General features: G+C 44.3%; 1 protein-coding gene across 1 annotated transcript; it reads right to left on the bottom strand.

Annotated features, from left to right (window-relative positions):
• Window positions 1-4,233: 4,233 nt before the first annotated feature.
• LOC311114205 (adhesion G protein-coupled receptor B1-like) lies at window positions 4,234-25,108 on the bottom strand (the record flags this gene model as incomplete). The annotated part of the gene is made up of 29 exons (XM_084157162.1): window positions 4,234-4,431; window positions 4,791-4,841; window positions 5,174-5,281; window positions 5,484-6,148; window positions 6,419-6,455; window positions 6,599-6,697; window positions 6,825-7,082; window positions 7,280-7,346; window positions 7,475-7,544; window positions 7,846-7,996; window positions 8,146-8,248; window positions 8,364-8,467; window positions 11,934-12,060; window positions 15,030-15,073; window positions 15,468-15,570; window positions 15,875-15,944; window positions 16,201-16,344; window positions 17,251-17,359; window positions 18,777-18,845; window positions 19,025-19,219; window positions 19,537-19,643; window positions 19,769-19,870; window positions 20,035-20,199; window positions 20,341-20,505; window positions 22,353-22,517; window positions 22,786-22,956; window positions 23,172-23,270; window positions 23,407-23,556; window positions 24,391-25,108. 29 exons carry the CDS (start codon window positions 25,106-25,108, stop codon window positions 4,234-4,236), a joined length of 4,614 nt encoding a protein of 1,537 aa, XP_084013288.1.

Below are 25,108 nucleotides of genomic sequence, written 5' to 3'. Positions count from 1 at the left end.
GTAAAGCACCAGAAGGAGCCAAACGCAATACAGACTAGAGCCATCTTCAGAGGACATTGCTGTTTTACACTTGACAATCTCATTACATTATTAGTGCTGACAATCATTAGGCAGGAACATGATTGCCTGCAGAAAGAACCAGTAGTGTCTCCTCTCCTCCACTCTCCGCTCCGCTAAAAGCCTCCGGGAGCCACCACCATAGCTGTCTCTGCTTACATCACAAATGGTACCCTATTCCCTATATAGTGCACTACTTTTGACCAGGGCCCATAGGGCTCTGGTCAAAAGTAGTGTACTATAAAGGCAATAGGGTGCGATTTTGGACACCAGCTGCAGTTTCCATGGCAACCGCCTTCAATTAAGTGACAGCCCCCCGGATCCCGCTGTTATTGCCAGAGAGGTGCTAATTGATACTGGATAGCACAAGAATAGAGGGAAGGAAGGAACAGTGGAGTGGCATCTGAGGGCTTTAGGATGTTATTAGCAGTGGGGCATTGATGGTGATGACAAGCATGATGTCGCATCAGGATTTCATTGTTGTTGTCTGTTGTTGTGGTCTCAGGGACAGGAGACAACACCTGGTCCTGTGTGACTCAGTTGGTACAGTAGGAGCATGGTGCTAGGAATGCCAGAGTCGTTGGTTCAGTTTCTGATTTCTGTCCTTGTCACGACTTCCGCCGAGGCTGCCTCCCCTCCTTGTTCGGGCAGGCTTCGGCGTTCGTCGTCACCGGCTTACTAGCCACTGCCGCTCCATATATCATAATTCCATTTGTCTTGTCTTGTCAATTACACACACCTGGTTCATATCCCCTCATTAGTCAGTGTATAATTGTTCCCTCTGCCCGCTTGTCCTTTTGGGTGATTGTTTTATGTGAGTTGAGTGTAGCTCGGTGGAGCTACTCGTACCTTGTATTGCCGGGGTAGATATTTCCCCTGTGCCTGTATTTTGTTGGAGCTACCCGTACTTTGTATTGCCGGGGTAGATATTTCCCCTGTGCCTGTATTTTGTTGGAGCTACCCGTACCTTGTATTGCCGGGGTAGATTGTTCCCCTGTGCCTGTATTTTGAGGTCGCAATCCAGCGCAACTGTGTACGACGGAATAAACTCTGTATTCGGTGATTTACCCTCCTGCGCCTGACTCCTTCTAATCACACTCATCACAGTCCTTATACCAAAACCAATTGCTCATATGCATGGCTGAATACCTATTACTTTAAGAGGGTCGCAATATCGGAAGACCCTGTTTGAAATGGCAAATGGCTTCAGTGATGCATCATGTGTTGGAGCCGGACGTTCCTTGACAAGTAGTTTATCACCACCAATCTCATTATCACCAGACTGATTATCAGCCATGTCTTTAATTCGGTCAATGGAACAGGGCTCTAAAGCAGAGAGCTATCAACCAAACCAGCTCAGCTCGCTCTCCAGATAACCTCATATAAATGAGCAGTGCTCAACAGACTGATAATGCAAATCTATTCGTTCTCATGCCTTAGAGCAGAATTAGATGTGTTCAATTAAAATTCATGAACTCAGAATTCAGGAATTTAGATATCAAAGAGGAGACAACAGAAAGTGGCAATACTGTAGTTAGATAAAGCTGGAAAGTACATTTGGGTTGTATTTTGGAAAAAGGTCAATATGCTATTTTTTCTTCTCCCACATAATACTGTACATTTATTCTGTGTTGATTTTCAGATATTTGGAATGGGTCACATCAACTTGGCACAAAGCTTACATCTCTTATGAAAATAGAACTGTGAAGCGGCGCACTTTTATCATCTTGCAGATTGCCTTTTTATCTGGGACTTGGTTCTATATTTAGGGACCCAATTGATGCCTGTGGCTGTAGTTTGACAGGATTATAAAAGCTATGCGACAAACTAAATCAGCATCCATTTTATTTAGTTACCTCTCTTACTTATTGCACTATTGTCCTATTTCTATGATATTACTTGATCTGGTGCTTGGCATATATAGTAGTACTAGATCAGTTACAATGAAGCTCAATTCTAATTCAGCTTGAAGCACCATCACAGAACATGGTGGATGATGGTCTGTGATATAAGTAGTAGATGACCAAACGGTGTGTTGGTTTTGTGGTTAACTAAAGGAAAACTTCCTTAACCTTCCAAATATCATATACAAATGAGCTATAGAGTTTAACTATTTGGTAGTAGGGGTTAGAGATAACGATCATCGTTATCATGATAATTCAGTCAATATACAGTATCATAATATGGATCTTTGTCCATATCGCCATGCTCTAGTAGGGGTGAGTGAATATACAGGCTAAGGGTTGCCAGATCCAGCTAAATTATTACATTTATTCAGGTTATAAGACCATGCCATTGCCAACATAATTGCAGGTACCAACAAGGACAACTCACATGTAGTAATATAGATATGTTTTTATTTTATTAGAAAAAAATCACATTCATCTTGTGCTCTCAAAACTATACATTTACAACAAGAGGGGGGCGCTATGGCTAGGAAGGAAATAGGGGACAGGAAAGATTTTTGGCACATACTGTAGTGCAATATTGACAAGATTATAAAAAACACACTATTACAGAAGACATGAGGTTCAGTTACTCCACACCGTGAGGTATGGAGTCAAAACAGCTATCCTGAAGCACAGTTTTTAGATATATTCATATAGGCTATTATTAATTCTTTATAACGTCTGCTTTTTAGAATTAGAATAATCTACTAATCACAGACCTCCAAATAATTTGTAGTCTTGCGCTTTCACTCGGAACACAACCAAACCTCTATTGAATGAATGTGTTTCATTACTAATACATATTTGTTATACAATAAAGTATCTATTTGCTCTGTAAATATGAGGAACACATTATAAAATAGTTTTGAAACATCTTAAGAAAAATCCGTCCAGCTTGAGCATCAAGCGCCCATCATATTGCACTAGTTTCACACTGATGGTTTTAAAACACAAGGATGTTGTTTTGGAGTCCTTATTAGCTGGCACTGCGGAAGTGAAGTCATGTCGTTGGCAAGTGCCTCACAGTTTATAGTCCTGGGATCTAGAGTTCTTTCTGCAAGGCTGTGTGTGTAGCAGGATGGAAAAGAGGTGCAATAGTGGGGCTCTTGTTTATTATGAACTGTAGGTGGGAATCTAATGGTCTTTGTCCACCACTTTCTGTAAAAGAGCATGATGTTCTTCCAGGTGCCTGTCATGTGCTGCAGAGGCAGAATGCTGGCAGAACCAGGGTTCCCACCACCACGCTGACTGTCCCAATGCTATGCAGTCCTTTTGGGTTTCCAATTCAAATCAAATAATGATACATCGAGTACAGTGCCAAAAACTGTAAATTCATGGACAGTAAGATGAAAACTCAGATCGATGATAAAACAATAAAACATAATACAGGTAATAATGATAATGATATAATAACAAGATAATGATAATAATAATAACAATAATGATAATAATAATGTTCTGCTCTGTAAGCATGATCAAGCCTTGTCTCCAGTGTAAGCATCATAGTCTCAGAAGAGAGTTCTCATGGAAGAGTCTTTGAAGCTCTTTAGATGCACTTCCAGGCGAAGCAAGAAAATAATAGCTACAACACAGCAATGAAAGGATGTGTCCATAAACCACAGCATTGAGTCAGACCCCAAGTCTGAAGGGAGTCCAGTCGGCTCTTCTTGCCTTGTCCTAGCCAACTTGGAAGATGCCTTGGCCACAAACACAAGAGTACATTGTTCAGTTTGGTTGGAGCCCCGGGGTAGAGTGAAACCCACCGTTTTAAAACGAGTCGAAGGGCCATGTTGACCGCATGTTAACCATGTTGACCACACCTCTCCTGAGCCCAGTCGGAAGATTAAAGGAAACCTCTGTGGTCGGACCACGAACAGAACCAGAACCAGTCCTTGGAACCATCCGTCACTAACTGACACCGCCAGTCAGTATCACACTGCTTCTCTAGTGTTGCTCATTATCAAGTCCTTGCTGGAAAACAAAATCTTGACAGCACAACACAATAGCCTCCCTCCTTCCATCTCTCCATCTTTCTCTTGTTGAGGGTTTGTAGACATGGATTCTGGGTTCAGCGCTCTCTCAGCTCTCTCTTCCCCCACCTCTCTTCACTTGTTCGTTCTTGGCTTCCTCTACTCTATCCATGTGGATCCATGGCTCTCCTTTTCCCCAAACCAATAGAATAGGTGACCAAGGTTGAACTATAAGGAACAATCTCATGCTCATCCTCTCAGACCTCCGTCTGCAGGTCAATGATGTCCTGGCTGACCATTGAGATGGTGGCTCCAGCCTTCTCCCACTCCACCTGCTGCATATGCAGGGGCGACGCGGCCAGGGGCTCCAGGTCCTTCCGCACCCAGGCAGGTGGCGAATGCTGCGTCCTCTGGACCCCATCCCAGGGTCTCTCCACCTGTGGCTGCTGCTTGTCCTGATGAGGTGAAAAGAGGAAGGCCATGAGTATTGGTATCATCAATATACCTACATTGGATTCGGTATGTTCAATGCAATAAAGCTGGACCTATATTTTTATGAAAATTGTGAATCTGGTTGATAGGCAGACCAATGGTCATTCATTGTAGTATTCCTTGTTTAATCCAACGACTGTCAATCGACTAGCCATTAACTAACTACCTTTAAGGTAACTTAAAAATCATAATATAATTCTGTAATGTGGATTAACTGTTATACTGGGGGCTAGTGGAGCGTTGCAGTGCAGAGTACACCCTGTTTAAAATGCCTTAAAAGGTGTATTCAGAAAGTTAGACCAGTATGGGTAATAGGACTCACGCTGTGGTTTGTTTTGTCACTTCCTCCAGAGGACACACTCCATCTCACAGACTGTAAGGAAGAAGAAAAAAAATCATAATTATTTAAACTATCTTAAAAGACTGTTAATGCAATTAACAGCTGAGGTCAGTGGTTTGCTGAGGTCAAGTTTTCTTCAAGAACAATACTCTTATGTAAATAAAGACTCAGCATTTCTGCATGACGAATCTGATTAAAGATGTTCCATGGCTTGGAATGGTCTCTCTCTTTCTCTTTTGGTTAATGTTGTCTAGCCTAGCGACTACCATTTATTTTCTACTGTATTTATCTTAAATAAAAAGAACTAATAACTGTATGTGAATCCGTATGTACACTGTAAAATAGATTTCTGTAGGATTATTTACCTTGCTGTCTGAAGCAGGGGACTCTCTGTCTTGTTTCTCAGCGTGATGTAATTTCCTGTTGAGGTCCTGGAACATGTTCTGGTGACGTTTCCTTGTGTGCATGATCTTCTACAGGACACATGGGAAAAAGCAAATTTAATTTCCTACTATCCAGATTATTGGTTAATATACAATTATGCACTTGAGATTGCTTAAATGTTACTCTTTGAAGTTATTACATGTTTATTACAAGTTTATAGATGTGTTATTAACATGATAATACAGTATTTGTTATATAATAACGTTTTGTTGGTTACATTAAGATACATACCTCAAAATCTAATTCAGCATAACGGGACTTCTGTCTCTCCAGGGAGCTCATGGACAGTGTGGAGATGGTCTCGCTCTTGGACATCATGGAGTTCATTGAGTCGAAGGTGTCTCCCAGGCTGCTGTGGGTGATATGAGACTCGCTGGACATGTTGTGGATGTTCTGGATGGGAGAGTCCCTCTCCGAGTAGGACACGCTGACCCGGTCGGATGGTAGTGCCTTGAGTCCGAAAGTGGCCTGGGGTTCAGCGAAGGGTCCGCTGAGATGAACCAGCCTGGTCTGTGGAAGCTGCTCCACGCTGATGTTGTACTTGGACGGGTCATCTTTCGCCTTGCGAAGGGTAGAGGTGGTGTTGGGCAGGAGCAAGTAGCCACTACCGTCGGGGCAGCTCCCCTCCACCTGGCCACGCGCCAGGTTGGCATCCAGCTGCTGGAAGAGCTCGCCGTCGCACACATAGACGGGTTTCCCGCAGGAGGATGGGTCCATGCCGCCATGCAGCCGGCTCTTCTCCCTCTTCAGGGTGAGGGTGTGGCTGGAGTACTCGGGCACAGCCTGCATGTGGGCCTTGGTGGTATGGGAGGGCAGGGTGTGGAAGTTGGAGCTCATGGGGAGGGGCAGCTGAGGTGGGAGGGGCATCTTCTCCTCACAGGAGGAGCTCATACCACCTAGAATAGGGAGGAGGGAAGGGGTGGGGGCAAATAGGTAAGAGAGTGCACTTACAGTACAATCATGCTGGGCATTTCTGTTGATTCACATTGATTGAAAGATTAAATCAAAGGCTGTGCTGAAATGTTTTCCTTAAGTAACAACATGCCTCTAAAATATCTTCATTCTAAATGGACAAATAAAGGCCCTATGCCCTCCAGGAATGAAAGGGCATTTAAGTATGTGAATGGAAAAATGGTTAAGGGGCTAATGAAAGGAAAGAGGCTCACCAAGTCTGTTGGAGTCAGCATCCTTCTCGAAATCAGACTGCAAAAAAAAATACAAAGATATGGTTTTATTAGTACTGATCAATAGTTTATTTATATAACACTTTTACATTGAAAACACAAGACTCAATCATTCATAACAATTTAATTCAAGACATTATAAGCATAACCAAAGACACTCACCATGAGCTGGGTGTGGTGGTTATTACGGAGGGAACTGCCAGAATCTCCATTGCCATCGTCCTTACGGTCAACAACTCTGCATTTCACTGCCTCTTGGACCTATTAGAACAGTGGCGAAATGACCAAACAGTCAGCTACATTCTGATATACCCTTTCAGAACACCCTTCAATACAAACCAAAACATAGGAAAATAATAAACGTCCGACTTGAAAACGTTGTGCTTACCTCTCTACGCAGGATGCAGTGCACCATGACGATGATGAACCCTTCCAGGGAGTCAAAGACAGCGAAGAGAATCTGGAAGAGAGCGGAGCGGCGGTCGGTCATGGCCAGGACAGCGGACATCCAGGTGAGGGCCAGCAGGGGCAGAATCACACAGGAGCTCCACAGTGATGCTCCCGCTCGCTCCTTCAGTTTGACATCGGTGATGCCGTCCTTGGACACCAGTTTGTTGAAGACCAGGATACCAATTACCATGTTCACCTGTTCAAAAGAAGTTAAAGACACAATGAGTGGAACAATTGTAGTGAGCAATGGGTTTAACTATGGTTAACAATATGTTTATCAATGGTTAGCAATTGGTTTAACTACTATATGTCATAAGAGAATGTAAGGTAAAGCATTCATTAAAAAGTATTTGAATGTTTTTTTATTTATTTTTGATATACAGGGATATATACCAGAACAACAGCAGCAGCGGGTCCAACGAATGAGTAGAGGAGTCCACCCTCCAGAGAGAGCCAGCAGCTACAGGGAACAGACAGAACAAGAACAATTATTACATGAGCTAGGGTAAGGGAGTTAGAGAGAGAGGGAGCTAGAAGAAAGAGAGAGAGAGAGGTGAGGAGGAAGAGACAGATTGAGGTTAAACTTACTAGTTGACGGTGCCATATCCCTTAGCCTTGGTAAATCCAACAGACACAGCCACCACCAGAGCAGGGAGTCCTATAAGAGAGCGAGAGAGAGAAGGAACATAGTTAGGATTGAACGAGAAGACAAAATGGCAGAAATAGAGGAAGACATGCAGTTAGAATGTCCAAAGATGGTTGGAATTAGGTGAAGTCTGGAAGAGGAAATACAGACACATAGACACAGTGACAGACTCATACAAATATAATTACTTTAATTACTCTTTGAATGGGGATGCCCATTCTAGCAATTATATTTCTACGGACAGAAATAGTGTTTCTATATTTCTATGGACACAGTGACAGACAGACAGAAAGCCATTTATTAGGGCACGTACCCCAGCCCAAGCAGAGGAAACGCTTGCGGATAATGCGGTTGCGCAGACGGCCTGTGACAGCCATGTAGGACTGCCATGCTTCCGTCAGCACCCAGCAGAAAGATGAGAGGAAGAAGAAGTGAAGGAGGGCAGCCACCACTCCACACACCACCTGAAGGAAGGAGGGAAAGAGAGAAAGAGAGTGAGAGAAAAACGGTGTCAGTGGTGCGGTTAATCTCCAAGGCCTCAAAGCAGGAAGTCAGTCTAAGCCATAGAGAAGAAGAAAAAGAAGAGAGGGGGTTGGTTAGAATTGTGCCCTACCTTGTTGCGAGCCTGGGTTTGTCCAACCAGAATGAGGGCATTGGAGCAGATAATGGAGAGGCAGAAGTTGATGAGGATCACTGAGCGCTCCGAGCGGATATACCTGGAGGACGAAAAGGAGAGTGAGGACGGGGGGAAGACAAAGCGTGTTGCGCACACAAAGACATACGATACTACTGAAATGTCTAATAGTGGTTTTGCTTCCAGGGGGCACTTACTTCCAGACGGAGACATAGATGATGATGAGGAGCAGAAGGGTGAGAGACGAGACCCCACAGCCGACGATGAGCGTCACAGAGGGAAGCAGAGTCTTATCCATGTTCTGTAGAGAGGAGACAAGACAACACAATGCATTCCCTTAGTACGGTGCACACCAGCAAACACACACACATGAAAAAGGCTAACACCAGAAAATGTACAATGACACACACACACACACACTAGCAGTGAGCCTTGTGGGTCTGTTCTCTGCTGCGCTATCTGGAACAGCAGACGGCTCCCTGAAGGCAGACAGCTGAATGGCACAATTAGGCCACGACTAAGGCAAGGTGACCCCAAGGTGAACGTGTCAGTAAGATGGAGCGGCGAGCCAGAGACTCGGCCGAGGTCACTGCGTTTCCCCATTGAGCTTTTGAACCAGCAAATGAGGCGAGGAGGATACATAACATATATCTCCCGCTAGTAAGCAGAAGGTGAGAGAGAGAGAGAGAGAGAGAGAGAGAGAGAGAGAGAGAGAGAGAGAGAGAGAGAGAGAGAGAGAGAGAGAGAGAGAGAGAGAGAGAGAGAGAGAAATATCCCGGGTGTTTCAGTTAGGCTTGCTGTTATTTTCTCCTGCCATTGTGGTGCGACAGCGGTGGCTATAGCTGCAGTAGTAACCTTCTACGTATCACCACCCAACCTTACAAGCTGATATCTGCATAGATTTATATGCCGTTGTGCCTTTCTATGAGGGGATTTCTACTGTCTGTGTGTGTACCCAGTATCTTCTCACCCCTCTCTGCAGTGGACAGGTGGGCTCTTATCACCTGTGCATTAATCTGCCACCCCCTGCCCTGCCATGTCTCTGACAGCAGCTTGGTGCCCTGCTAGTACCATCGGAGGTGCCCGCCTTTGTCTCAGACAGCCCTGGCACACTGAACTCTCAGTGGCGGGCACATGGGAGAGGTTGTCGCGCCCTTGTTAGCCCTGCTGCTGACTCACCTGTGGGGCCACGAGGGCACCAATACTGATGAGAGGGACCCAGTGCCCCCCACCCACACCCACCAGCTAACTGGCTGGGGCTTATTGCCTCGCCTACCATCCCCCTGCTTTGATATCTTTTGTGGGGCTTGAGTTAATTTAACACCTTAGATTAATCTGCATCACTGTGGTGCAAATGAGACGCGGACAAATCATGTTCAGGCACCCAAGGTGAAAGCCTTCATAGTCGAAGAGTCTAATTAGGCATTTTGATAGGGGTTAGGAATTGTGGCACTTATAAAGAGGTGGGAAAAGGCTAAGGAGCGAGCTAAATACTGAGGAATAAAAAAAAATAGGCTATCTGGGATCCTTGGGACGTCCCTTTGAAGTTAAAATGTAAAATGGTTAAGGTAAGGGTTAAGGTTAGGGTTAGGTAAGGGTTATGGTTAGGGTGGGTAAGGGTTGAGATTAAGGTTAGAGTTTAGGGTAGGGACAAGGATCCCAAGGATCCCGGATATCACTGACCAAAATGTAATTAGCTTGGCTCTCCATTTATGATTAACCCATAAAATGTTGTGTCTATAGCATACAAAATACAAAGTGCCACATCGCTTTGGCATTGCAGATAATGTCTGAGAGGCTAAAATGGGGATGAATGCAGTGCCTTGGAGGGCTGTCTCTGTCGCTATCTGCTCTCTGCGAGGACCTACCTCATATCACAGCACAGCTGGCAAACACGGGCCTACGGCAGCCAAATACTAAATTAGCACAGCAGATTTGTTTCGAAATCTATCCAACTACATCAGAGGCTCCCAAACCAGATGGCAGATAGCGAAGGGGTGAGCTGAACTGCCTTTTGCTTCCACCTTTTGCTAATGCCAGGGAGAAAAATAACTGTGGCAGCAATATGCTAGCTTCACTATCTCCCTCCCTATTTATCTGTCTATCTGGGTTGATGCAGCCTTTCGCCATGGGCTACTGAATGAAACTGTAATTCAGCCTACGAGTTTGACCTAAAAATGAGCCATGTCTTGATTTTGCCCTTGAAGAATCCCAATGTTCCCATTTTCTCCTAAACATAGAATCTGGACGGAAGAAAGAAAAAGTCCTTTATGGTGCCTATTAAGTGCACATTTTCATTTGTGATAAGGCTTGATTACCCAGTGCGCACCGCTCTAATCGGTGGCCATTGGTCAAGGTTATCTTCACTGACTAACTAGGTGGGCCAATCCTGCCTCTTTGACTATGTGTCCAAGACACGTTCTCATTGGTGCAGGGTCCAGGAAGCAGACCTTATCAAATGAGAGCTGAAACACTGCAGTGTCTGGCTGTTCTTTCTCCTCTCCCATACAGCTGGCAGGCGGAGGGACAGTATTGAAAATGTCTACAGTACACATCAAAGGATGGTGGGGCGGGTGGAACCATCAGTGCACAACCAGACGTCTGCCTCTCATTGGCCAGCGTCTTTTTGCCATTATTCAGAGGGGGGGGGGGGGGGGGGGGGGGGGGGGATGGATTCAGAGGTATTGGCAGGCAAAATGATTGGCGTAGCTGGCCGTTGACTATGGGGGGGTGGGTAGGGGTGGCTGGTTTTTGCTGTTGTCTCACAAACACAGGGGGCGCTGTAGCTGTCTTATCCTTTTCCAGACTGGCAACAGAGACAAATCAAATCGATGACAACAGGTCTAGAGACAAACAAAGCACAGATTGCATCTCTTATGTTCAGATTGGCAGGATCTTCCGCTGGATACAGCAGAATCATGCAGTCCAAGCATACAATATCTCAGTTACCAAAAATCACACAGATGAGCTTGCACCACAGAAGTCGTTACCAGGGCAACTAGAGAGTGAACTGCTATGGAGGCAAAATCTAAACGGGGTAAATTACACATGGTTTTTGCGCAATAGAGCTCTATACATATTGATAGAATGAATACACTAATCAAAGTATATTTTTCCACCAAGTCAATGCATGCTGTGAAAACTATGAAATGCAACTCCCTATGAATTTCAATACGCAAAATGCATGAAATAATAAATGGAAACACATTTCTGATATGTAGAACAAATTCTGATATGATTAATAAGCCTAAGTGCCTGAATCCCATAGACATTTTTCAGGTGACGCCTGTAGCTATTCACTCTATTTGTAGGCTACAATTAAAACATTTAGCTTTTGTATTTAAACATTAATTTAACTATTTTATTTCATTCAATTGATAAGAATTACACAGAATTGCCTCCGATTATTAATGCACACACGGGCATATGTCATTTGCACAAATTAAATAAGAAAATGTATTGAAAACCATATTTAAAATGTAACGATTAGGCCTATTATCACCATTATTCGACAGTTATTTTGATACATATTGAATGCCATTTCTATCGGATGTCAACATGTTGCACAGTTATTTATCTGACCATTAAAATCACCAGTCTATCAAACCTATGGTCAATGGAGCCTGCACAGAGACAAAGAGGGAGAAGCTGGCAGCGCGAAACCGAGCCATTCGAAAAACAACGCCTACGTTTACATTTCATTCTATCATCACACATAACGAACATTAACATTAAAGAAACACACGGTAAATAGGCGCAACACTTACCATATCAGGGTTAAGACGCGCTAAAATGGCGAAGGTGGAGAGCCTGTCACACACGCATTTGGTTCTGAATGAATCAACGGCGACCGCTCTGCAGCTACGCGCAGACCAAGATCCAAGCAGCGAAGAACTGCACAGGGCAAGAGTGAAAGAGAAGTGCGGGTTATGTATGAGTGAGGAAACAATTCTCTGAGAAATACTTCAAATCAACCTCTCCATCCCAATCATTTGTCATTGTATACTATAATAAGACCTCATAAACTATGCCCAGAACATTTGTAGTAGCAAATCACAGGTCTTTCAGTTTTGCATGGTAATTTGAAATGTACATTTGACATTTTAGTCATTTAGCAGACGCTCTTATCCAGAGCGACTTACAGTAGTGCATACATTGTTCATACTGGTCCCCCGTGGGAATCGAACCCACAACCCCCGCGTTGCAAGTGCTATGCTCTACCATGGGAATGTATGTTTCTGATACTTGATTGATATGATATGTGATATGTGTGTGAGTTTTCTCCAAATCTAAGTTCTTATTACACTGTAATGATAGAAGAATAAACCTGTTGTTTTCACAAGACAAACGGTTTTGTTATAATGAGTGACTATGAGTGACTATGAGGTGATCCCACTGGCTATAAGGTGAATACACCAATTTGTAAGTCGCTCTGGATAAGAGCGTCTGCTAAATGACGTAAATGTAAATGTATGTCTCATTCTGTAAATGTAGTTCTAACACCTGAAATGGTGGCCCTGCTATTACATTTACATTTTAGTCATTTAGCAGACGCTCTTATCCAGAGCGACTTACAGTTAGTGAGTGCATACATTTTTCATACTGCTATGGGATGAACACTTTATTGTTGCTAATGCTATACCAAAAACATAAAATATGATCTGTCTAAATTATATTATTTGACCATCTTTCCCAAGCAGTAGTAGACATGAGATGGTGGATACTGGAGAACCCCAACAAGCCTATAGTCAATATACTGAAAGAGGAGATTGTAAAAGAGAATCCATTTCTTCTAGCACTTTCTCAAATGTATGAGTAAAATAAGAAATATGAGTGGATTTCTGTGGATGAGAAAGGATTTCATTTGTGCCTTTCTGCTAAACCTTACGGTGTGGGCACGGGAATCGCTTCACCGCATGACCTCTATATGACTGACATAGGGTCTTCTCTAAACCTTGAATATCTATGGTGTATGCTTTTAACTCTCAGTTAAGATGGCCACTATGGATTTTCATCCAAGAATATCCAGTTTTAGGTATTGAGACAAAGGGCAATGTCTTGTCATCAATGACCACTAAAAGACATTGTAATCAGCAATCTCAGACAGAAACCATCCCTTTTCCTCATCATGGAAGCATGAGGGATGAGACACAAGGGCGTCACATATTCTGTGAAAAAAATCCTTGCTATGACACATGGGGGTAAAGTGATCTGGCTGCACTGTGCAGCAGCAGATGCTGCCACCTCACAGTGTTTCACATGTTGTGAGTGTCAGGGGGAGAAAAGGGAGTGAAAAGCTGTGATTCTGTGAAAATAGAACACAACCACCAGCCAGCCTCCTACCCAGATATAAGCCCACACACTGTCATGTATAGCAGGGAGGCTAGGGGGAAATTGCAGTAGTCACTAGTAGGAAGTCAACAGGAAAGTCATCTGGGAGAGAAGGCTTTGCTTTGCTGCCAGTTCAGTTAAATACCTGCTTGCCTGTTAGATTTCTCAGATCGCTCAGATGGGTTAGAAGTTGTAAGGTGAAGTATAGGGTAGACTAGGAGGCATTGTTCCTTGGAAAGGTTTGTTTAACTGTAAATATCTGACTGTGTAGCTTCGAATAGGGATCAGACAGAGTAGGTTAGCTTGGAATGAGTCTTATGTCTAATATCTAATGCTAATAGCATCTCACTGAGAGGTGAACACTGATTCTAGACTAGCCTAGCTTAGCGCTAGGCCTAAATCTGTGTGTCTATAGCATAGCATAGACAGTTGGGCGTGGATGGACATGTAGAATAATGACATCCTCCCCGTGAGCCTGCCTCAAAACCAAACAAGTGCTGCTCCACAGAGTAAACATTGACCCAATATCTGATCCAGGGCTTCTCCCTCTCTCCCTCTCTCCCGTTCCCCCCTCTCCTACCTCCATCTAGGCATTAATCACATCTGCTGTCCAAAATGAATCTAATTTAGCTGGAGGCACATACCCCCTCCCTTCTCCTACCCCCCTCCCTTCTGAAAGTGTAGGAGTTGATTACATTTTCTCCTCTTCCTCTTTATTTATTCTTCTCTCTTTCGACTTGGTTTGCTTTTCTCAGGTGGGAAGGGATTCGGAGGCGGATAGGGCCTCAGTTGAATGCATTGCTGTGCTTATCTGTGATCCACAAGTGTACAAATCTATCTAAATGCAAATGTTGGGCTGGCTGCCTCCAAAATGGCAGCCTATTCCCTATAGTCCCTGTGGAGCTCTGGCCAAAAGTAGTGTGCTATATAGGGAATAGAGTGCCATTTAGGATGCATGCACCCTAAGCCCCACAGTGATAGATCCAGAGCTGGGGGTAAACAGAACGACGTGGGGTATTCATAATGCATTAAAATGCATGTAGACATTTTTTTAAACGTCCATGTGTCACTTCCTGTTGACCTCTGTTAACAAAATGGACACGGGAAAGATGGGAGAAGAAGAGTTGCCATTGTCTTTGGATTATTAAAATTAAACTTTACATCAATGTTGCCTCTGTGGATCCAGATGACCTGTTGATCAGTGAAAGGTGTCACAGGGGACTCTGAGGATGAGAGAGACTGCTACCCATAAAGCCCAGGCGGATGGGTCATGTCAACATGATCTACTGATGCTCTGTCCCTGCTAGTAGAGATGATTGACATTACAAGAGATGCAACACTACTGCATCACAGTGACTTATATAGCTAAAGGGTGAACGCTCATATAAAGTGATAGAAGCAGGAGTGAATGAATCTTTGAGCTTGCAGGAATAATCAGCTATCACCAAATGGGTTGACAAAATGATGAAAATATGGACATTTATGAATGGAAATACACAAACAGGATGTAAACAACATTAGTCACCACTTACGTTTCGCTCTCATCCCAGGAGATGCAAGTTTCATTTATGGTGTCCTGGAAAAAGAGAAAAGGCGGGGTAAGGATCTAAGAAAAAGGAAAGGCATAGGGTGCACAGTTGGAGTCCTCCATCTACCACCATATGTGTGAGATGCAACAGCATGGTGCTAACCACCATCACACGTTCCTTTCACGCTAACTTCACCTACTGGACTAAAAAATGCCACTCCTCAATACCATAATGGCACAGGTTTATTCATGCAACTTAATGTACTGTATAGCTGTGAAGTTTGTGGTTTAAAGATCAAAAAGATGAAAAAAGTCATAGTGGCACTGCAAATGTCAGTAGAGTGTACAGTAAATGTCAAATGTAGGATGCTTGTTAAAAAAAAACGACAATACCCCTAGTGGACTTGTAGTTCTAAAGGGCCATTGTCCAATGGAAACTTACATTATGTTGGTGGGGGAACTCGATTTCCACTGGGGAGGACAGCAGGCCTGGGGTGGGCTTGACCATAACCGTGACTACCTTGGAGTTGAGGACGGTGCTGTTACTGAGGGGAGAAGAGACAGGACATTTGGTCAAATAAAAGCACAGTTTTGTAAAAGTATTGTAGGTTTGTTTCCGGTATTTGATTAATTGGCAATGAATGGCTGGCTACTTCAGGGGAATGCTAAAATGATTTGAATGTAGTTGTTTTTTTACAGTGAGTAACCATATGTCTGTAAATCACTGAGTCCTAGCCCCATTTAGGTTTCAATTGAGGACAGTCTACCTTCCTCAAGGTACGGTATATCTAGAAGGCACTGTAAAAGTGAGCTGGTATACAGTATCAGTCATTCAGTAAGAAAGGCTACCTTTGGAAGGACAGGATAGAGCTGAGGTTTCTGTAAAGAATGATCCCGGTCACAAATGCAGTGGTGCCCTCTGTAACAGACAAAACCCACAATTATTATTATATTCCACTGTTTCACTAGGAGAGAAGAAAATGGTAGATGTCAACAGGAACAGACAAGAGCTTTTGAGACTTTTTAAGTTGGTAGAATTGTTTGTTTTACTGTCTTCTATCTGTTTCCTTAAACAAATAAATACATGCATGTATATCTGTAGACTAGCTGTACAATGTATGCATCAGTGGTTGTGAATGTACACTCTTTAACTACAGTATCAATGCCATTCTCACCAGACTGGTCGATGGACAGAGCGTCGCGGGAGACAGTGATCTTCTCCTCTGAGGTCCTGACCCAGTCCATCATGCCTCTCCATCCTTTCACTGGGAAGGTGAAGTCGGTGGTCATGGTTGTGGGGCGCTTATGGATGCTCAACACTGTAGAGGAGAAAAATAGATATTAGGTGTGTATAGGATACTTTGACTCCATTAGGGTCTGGTAAGTGAAGAATCATTTCATTGAACTCTGAACAAGCGGAGCCAAGGACAGCTATGGCTTCATACGTCATGCGTCATGTCTTTAACTGTCTGGAGGAGTTGCTGCTGAATCCTGTGTGAACTGAGATCGTGAATGTCACCTTTGCTATAGCCAAGACAACATGGCAAGAAATTGCTGTCGCAATGAGAAAAATAAGCGTGAGTTCTACAGTTTGGACAGTATGTGTCTTTTCTGAGAGCTTATGTAAAACCCAATCTGCTTCTAGCTTCATCCCACGTAATTGGTAACATGCAGGATGGGGTTAATCTTTGCATCTTTGCATCTAGCTAAACATTACCTCGTACCCCTGCACATCGACTCGGTACTGGTACTCCCTGTACATAGCCATGTTATTTTTACTCTTCATTTTTATTTGTTATTCACTGTGTATTTATACCTCGCGTCACTGTTTCTATATATATATATATATATATATATATATATATATATATATATTAATCGTATCTTTAAATCTGTATTGTTGAAAATGGCCCCGAAAGTAAGCATTTCACTGTTAGGCTACACTTGTTGTCTATGAAGCATGTGACAAATAACATTTAATTTGATTAGATTTTTGACATATTTCAGATGCTATGGTTCTGTGCTATCTTGAAGATGGATAGCTACTAATTGGCCTGCCAAAATGTCATAGTGATAACAGATGGATTTTCCCTGCTAATCTAGAACTTCTCTTGTGACATGGTTAAGATTGATGCACTCTGTGGCCGGATAAAGGTAAAGACAAATCATTCTTATCTTGGGGTGTAAGAGCAGAGAGCGGCTGGCAGGGGACATGTGTGGCTCACCTAAATTCTCTGTGACTTCATAAATGTCTTGGAAGTCCTTCATCTGCATACCGATCATGTCCACAAAGTTCTCGACGAGCTGCAAGAACTCCTTGACGTTAGCGCCCATCTAGAGGAGAGACCGATGGAGGGAGGGAGAGAGAGAGAAGGAATAAGGGAGGAGGGGAGACCATCAATTAATATAAAAGAAAATCCTAAACATCCAGGGATTGTTCGAAGTTGGTTGAATTAACGTCATTACAACCCATTTACAACCAGAACTGGTTGTTATCTGGTTGAAATTGCGTCATTATTACAACGCCAGTTTTGCCGGCTGGGAGACTATTCGTTTTTCATAGAGGGTATTAGCATTGCTTATCTAAGCTGCGCATATAGAGGAACAATGAATGTATAGGCCTAATACTGCATTGTATATGTAATGCCTTTCATGCTCTGTTTCATTCTTTCACAATACTAATGTCCCTGAGCAGTGAAAAGCACTATTATCCACAGTGGAACCTCCTAACTTCCGGAGGGCCATACATGGGCATCAGGCAGCAGGCTGCTGATTCACTCTCCTCTTTTTCTCTCTGTTCTCTGTGGAAGGGAGGGAGGGCTCTTGCGTCTCTCTGACGCAGAACAATTGCGACGTGGGCGAAAGGTGTGTACATCTGTGTGATACATATTGTACAATGTACAGTGTCTGTGTATGTGTCCCTTCTTTACAACTACCATGGTCTGTGGGTTGGTATGGAGACGCACAGATTGGAGAGTGGGCATTGAGATTCTTCCTGCCTGCCTCGCTCTTTCTCTCTACCCCAAGCTTTAATTTTCTCCTAACTGACACACTGTTAGTTCATAATCAGTTCATCTTCAATTTGACACGCAAATTGTTATTCCCTGAAAGTGGGGCCTTTTGATTAGTGACTTGAGTTTTCCATACTAATATATGTATTACCTTTCTCTAACCAAGTAGGTCATTGAGAACATTCTCTATTACAATAACAACCTGAGTAATCATATCCATGAGGCTGGGGGCCACAGTTAACCTATTCGTAATGGTCCATGTGAGACACACATGAGACAGATAGTATGGTGGTGTGCTATCCTTGTTTAATGGGAAACATGCTCCTAACACTATCTTTAGTATGGGATGGTGTGACGGAAGTCAAGGGGGTGTGGATTGATATGACACATGTTCTTTTCTTAATCAATATTCTCACATTTTAGCCAATTCTTTCCCTGAGTGTCCTGTTCTTCCTATGGTGTCTATTCTTTGGTAGGGAACTGAATGGGTTTTTTGGGGTGATAATGAGATACCACCAGTTACCACTTTTCCCCCATTCGCTCTCACACTTACACACTTACACAGACCAAACTTTCTCCTCCACTCCATCTCTCACACTTACAGTTACAAAAACCTGACAAAGGAAGAAAAATGTTCTCCTCCACTCTTTTTCTCAGTTACACAGTCATACAAACATCCACTCACACCTATTAATATGTCGCATTGCATAAATACACTGTTGTCAGAACTTGTCACTCACCAGCTGTGCCTCCTCCCATTTGCCATGATGTTCCTCCTTCAGCAAGTTGCTGATTGTCTGGGCATAGTTCTGTAGAGAAGGAGATATTAGCGATAGGTGTTAGACTAAAGACTAAATCATACTTTGCTGGAGGAGTGTTAGGGCATACACATGGCAAAATGAATAGCTTACTCTGTGTGAGTGACAATACACATTACAATGTTATTTTCAATGCTTAATTCAAAAGCAACACAGTATTTCTGGCTGACCTCCACATCAGCATTGCTCAGGCTGTATCCGACTCCCTTGTAGATCTCAGTGGTGTTCCTAAGTACATCCATGATGGACAGCAGGTCTCCGCTGTACTTGGTCCCCTCATCAGAGGTGGCCCTCAGTCGGGAGATCACCTCAGAAATCCCATCAGCCATCAGACCCTTTTGAGCCTTATTAACACCATGCTGGGCCTATGGGAAGGGAGGGTAAGTAGAGAGGTCACACTAGGTCATTGATACTCTAGCTGGTATACTGATACACTGCAGCTTGAGTACCCTGCTGGGAAATCATAGGCTGTGGAGATGTGTTTTGAACTGTCATCATATTAGGTATCTATCATTGTAATGAGACCCATCTCTAAGGGTTTGTAGTTATGACTTTAAGGGCAACATCTTCAGAGTTGCAAGGATTGACTACTAATTGTGTGATCCAACAATAGATGATAATAACTAGCAGGTTTGTTGGAGGATACATCTCCAGACACTCCTTTTTGGCGTAGTGAACTTACCAACAAGGAAATGTCCTGGTAGTTCTTGGAGATGCACTTGATGTGGGTCGGGTTCTCCCAGTAAGCAAGGCCTACAGCGCCAAGGGTGCATCGGCGCAAGATCAAGCCTGTGTGTACGACAGAGTACTGGAGGTCAGCATGATCATACACAGGGATGATAACATTACTTAAAGATGTGAAGTAAATGTATATCTTATAAGAATAATGTGCTACATGTGTTAATGTACTGTACCTGTGGAGTCTGTAGGGCAGGTCACGGCAGCCATATCTCCTGCTGGGGTTCTCTTCCACACAACATCGCCGTCGGTCTCCTCCTGACAGATCTCATGGGGTTCTGAAAAGAAGAGAGGGAGACTTGGTCACATACTTTGTTGCATTGAATCAAAGTATTGCTTGGTTTTCTGTGGCCAAGTTGGATTTGAATACTATTGTTTTGTGTTGAACCACTGAATTGTATTTCATCCCACATGTCAGCCATGTTTGTTTTGACTCACTGACCTGGGCATCTTTTCTCGTTGCAGCGTCTCAGCTCTCCTTTCTCTCCAGGGCATGTCTCTCCACCGAAGTAAGGTCCTTCACACATCCTCTGCCTCTGCTGGCTTCCTCCCCCACAGGTCTTACTGCAGCTTCCCCATGAGCTCCATGATAACCAGCGTCCGTCAACTAGAGAGAGACAAAACACAATGTTACCCCCTGACCCTCAACAGACTGACCAGTAGCCAGTGGCCCTTCACCCATAGACTACCCCTGGAACTGGTTACTTGACAAGTTATTATGACAAAATAGATTTCCATTTCAAACTACCTGGGCAATCTTTCAGGAAACAGTTGTTGGTCTCACGCCAATCACCACGGCACTCCGAGCCTCCATAGGACGGTCCGTTGCATTCACGTGTTCTCTGCTTGGTGCCATTGGAGCAAGAGACTGAGCAGGTGGTCCAACCGGACCATTCGTTCCAGGCACCATCCACTAGAGGGAACCAGAGAGGGAGGTGGAGTATTAGGACACCATCAAACCTCGGGCCATTATAGTAATCATCATGGCACAGTGATGCTATTAACATTTTAACATGTCCTACTTTGAGACTGAGTAGCAGTGAAGGCCCAAACTCTGTTCTGTTTTGTCCTTCATGCACCACTGCAGTTGTCTCTAACTCTAAAAGGCTCTCATACCAATTGCCTTCCTCAAACGACACACAAAACCTCCAGTTGTTGGCGCATAAGAACATCATCAAGTGTACTGTATTTTAAGGAAGAAAAATGGCTGCTCGCTCAATGCAGGTCGTATGGGAAGAAAGATGATGGGCCTATTTTTCTAATGAATGCGTCCCAAATGGCACCCTATTCCCTAAATAGTGCACTACTTTTGACCAGAGCACTATAGCTATCCTATGGGCACTGGTCAAAATTAGTGCACTATATAGGGAATAGGGTGCCATTTGGGACACAGTCAATGTTTCCCAACACAGGATGGCAGGCCTAATTTGGAGTCTCTGGAGGACATCGCATTCCATCGCTCCCAGAGTTCCACCTCATTAAGTGAGCCCTTCAGCCTACACGGGTGAGCAGGAACCTTTTTTTCTCACTGCCAAGCCCAGTCTTTTGTTCTAATGGGAATGGATGGGGGACTTGATTCAGTGCAACACTATACTTTTAATGCTGCTCTAAGCACTGTCCTCTTTGTCTATTCTTGGGTGGGCAAGGAGGGAAATTGACCTGGTGAAAATACATGACAAGGCAGTTTGAAATAAAAATAAAAGTGATCTTAAAATGTCATGAATTTCATTTCTAAGATAACAGTCTTCCAAAGGGCAAGACAATTAGTCAGAAATGGAATCAATCATTATTAATGGATAAAGAGACAAAAATGGTTAATTACATTTTAGAGAGTCTGGCTATTCCCAAATGTTTCTTTTGGAAGCCAAAGTAAGTATTTTATTATTGGGTTGAATAGACTATTAAAGATGATTTGTCCTCAAAACCCCTTCAATTTCAGGTGAAATATGTATTCGCTTTAGAAATTAGATTTTCCCAAAGTTATGACAGTCATTTACAGCGGTCATCTCTTGGTGGTGCATATTGCCATCTGCTGTCCACAGTATAAAACTACATGGCCAGGCACATTAAATTAACCAACTCAGTTGTTTTGAGGAGCGACAGAAAATCAGTTATGTGCTAAGTGAATAATGGAATTGCAAATGAAAAGCCATTGTTATAATATTTACAAAAACATCTAAGTACCAGATGGACTGAATATTTATGTACTGTCAGTGGGCGGTGTGTATGTATCAACAGAGAGAGAACTGAAGCTCCAACATGTTTGTGTGAGTGAGGAGTGTATGACTCACTGCCTGTATGGCCAATGACTAAGTCCTGCAGGCATTTGTTCTGCAGATACAGTACGTCAGTTGTGATGCCAAACCAACATTTGACTCCGCGGATAACCACCATTACTAAAGCATTTAGCTGTGTCAGAATGGGTAGGAAGGGTAGGAAGGAAAGAGGGAAGAGAGAAGCCTTGAAAGTGAAAGTACCTTAGTCAGTCAGAGTTCCTCCCACAGGGGTCAGTGAGGGGGTTCAAGGCTAACCCATTGACAAAGATATACTCATTAAGATGAGTAAGTAAGTGGTCCTGTGTGGCTGAGTTGGTAAGAGTATGACGCTAGGGTCATGAGATCAATTCCTGCTAGGGTCGTGAGATCAATTCCCGCTAGGGTCACATATACTTAAATGTATGCACTCACTGTTGTAAGTTGCTTTGGATAAAAGAGTCTGCTAAATGGCATATATCATAATTAAGTAAGCAATAAGGCTAACCTGGGCAGACTGCAATGTTGCAGAACTTGGTCTGTTTGATGGGTCCCTTGCAAGGTTCTCCTCCATTCTGGGGCTGCTTGCAGGTGCGGGTGCGGTCACGGTAACCACGGCCGCAGGTGGACGAGCACAGGCTCCATGGAGACCACTCGTCCCAAGCTCCATCAACTGAAAACAAGAGGAAAAATTCAGCCCATGTCACCAAACATACATTTTTACAGTTATGTTTTATTTGTCCTCAAAATGAATATGAATTAGCTGAGTTGTAGGGACTGTGAGTTCAGGGAGGGGACAATTTCATGAGCTATCCACTAGGTGGAGTTGTGATCTTTACCATAGTTGCCAACCTATCGAGAGGCACACACACACACAAACAAACACATACACACCCTAAACACCACCCTAAACACGCCCCAGTAAATGAGCCACCACTTACCAGGGCAGACCATGGTGTTGTTGCAAGGGCGGTTTTCGCGGAGGGGGCCAGTGCATTGGGTGCTGTAGGAGGAGGTAACACAGAAACGGGTGCGGGCCTGCCAGCCCTCTCCACAGCTCACTGAACACACACTCCAGGGGGACCACTCATCTGCAACTGCAGCAGCGTCCACTACAAAGGTCAGGGGTCAAAGAGTCAGCACTGAAGGTCCGGCAGCCGTAACACTTGTTATATGGTAGATCTAAGTTATACATCACATACTGCAAATGGTCTACCGGTATCTTAAATTTGACATATTATACCAGTTATTATACTATTGTAAACACCTCTCCAACTATTCCCAAAACTGGATTTTTTATCCTTTATCCACAGAACGTGTGTCTCACCTGTTTGAGGGTGAAGGACTCCAGTGGTAGGAACATCAGCGTTGTCTCTTTTTAGGCCGACGATGGAAGCCAGAGCTTGGCTACGGGTTCGCACTTGACCTGTGGAGGTAAAAGATGATTAGTGAGCTGAAACTCAAGCTGCTTCCAAACAGATCAACACAAAGATAGACAGTAGGTTGGACATTACAGGCTGGCAAGAAAACAGATGGACAGCTAGATTGACAGGTAGACTCACCAATGCAGGGCTGAGGGTTGCAGGCCCGCCCCTCTTCGACCACGCCTTCACACACACTATCGTCTGGCTGACAGGCTCGGCTGCGCACCTGGACTCCACCCCCGCACTCCATACTGCACTCAGACCAGCGGCCCCACCCACTCCAGCTCTCTGCAGGAGAGAAGAGAAGAGGCACATGGCATACATGATACATGACACACAAGTCCAGAGACATAATTCTTGAGGATGACAATGGTACGTAGATGTGGAGTCAATAGTCTGATGGAGCTCAGCTCATTCTAACAAAGTCTTACTGCGCAGAAATTGAGATATAGAAATTGCTACAGTTCAGTGTAAATGGATTATTCAGGTAAAGTGTTCTCAAGGATTTCAATGTAAAAACCGGAAACGGGTAATTAGTGTGTCTGTCAGGGTGCTGAGAAATGCACAAGGACAGCTCTTTGTGAGAAGCCATACCAGATAAAAAAACATCTTTAGAAATGATTGTTTGCTTTTCAGCACCCTGGAAAGCATGGTGTGCAAGACTGGCACGTTGCTATGGTTACTGCAAGTGCTTGGCTTCTATTTCCTGTGCCAGCTAACTGTGAGGGCTTTGTGTACACTGTGTGTGTGTATCTCTCGCATCCCTCAATCCCCCAGCAAAGAGCCAGTAAACATGTCTGCCATCCAAGAAAACAAAAAGGCGAGGTAACACTCTGTGCAGTTGGAGCGATCTGACCACTTAGCCCTTAAGGAGCCCCACAGTCTCTTAATAAACAGCCTTCATTTACGCCTTATGATACTGGGGCAGCAAAAGGCACATCTTCATCAGAACCCCACATTCTCTATATCAGCAAAAGGGGGGGGGGGGGGGAGATCTAGACAGAGATCTAGTCTAGACTCTACACTCTTTTTGGGATTTTGGGATAACAAAAACAGACACGTGGAGTCATGGACATTGAGCATAACACAATAAGCAGGTTAGGTAGTGGTAACTCTACTCACTTATGATCTCGGCATCGCGTACAATGTCACGTCCAGTGTCTCTGGGGGTTGGGATGCACTTCTCCAGGTAGACGCCTCCACGGTAGCAGCCGCCGGGCTTCCTGACGGGGGTCTCCCAGCACTGGCAGGGGGTGTTCATGATGCCGCAGGGGTTGGGATGGGTGCTGGTGGACAAACAATTATCCAGCCACTGGCACAGCTTCTGACAGGCTGGCATACTGGGGTTCCTCTTGCCCACCACCAGGAACTCGGCCTTGAACTCACCGTTGCTCTCTCCCTCCACAATCTCCAGGCCGTGTCTTGGCGCCACCTTGCGGAGCTGCAGGAACTGCTTGCTGGACTCCAGGTAGGTTACAGACGTTGAAGCGTCGCACAATCGGACGACTTCATCAAAGCTCTCCATACCCAGGTAGGTGCGAGAGGTCTCGATGAAGGAGTCGAACTGGAAGGTCTTGACCTGGCGGGGCAGGCAGGAGTCGGTGGGCTTGGTGATCTTCATGTAGACGGTGTAGCGGCGAGGGTCTGGGTTCTGCAGGGTCCAGGAGCACGGCATGGAGGGCAGGTTGGCAGTCGAAGAGAACAGCCCGAAGAAGCGGCTCTGCTCCAGGGTGGCGCAGGTATCAGAGGCCGGGCCGGATGGGACGCTGGAAGTCAAACCGAGGAAAAGGAGGGCCACAAGGGCCACTAAGGGCCCGGACTGGGGAGGTGACCACGTCAT

The sequence above is a fragment of the Coregonus lavaretus genome (assembly GCF_964263955.1).
Source record: "Coregonus lavaretus genome assembly, chromosome: 3".
Lineage (NCBI taxonomy): Eukaryota > Metazoa > Chordata > Actinopteri > Salmoniformes > Salmonidae > Coregonus > Coregonus lavaretus.
Note: the sequence above shows the minus strand (reverse complement) of the source record. Positions and strands in the feature narration are given on the sequence as shown.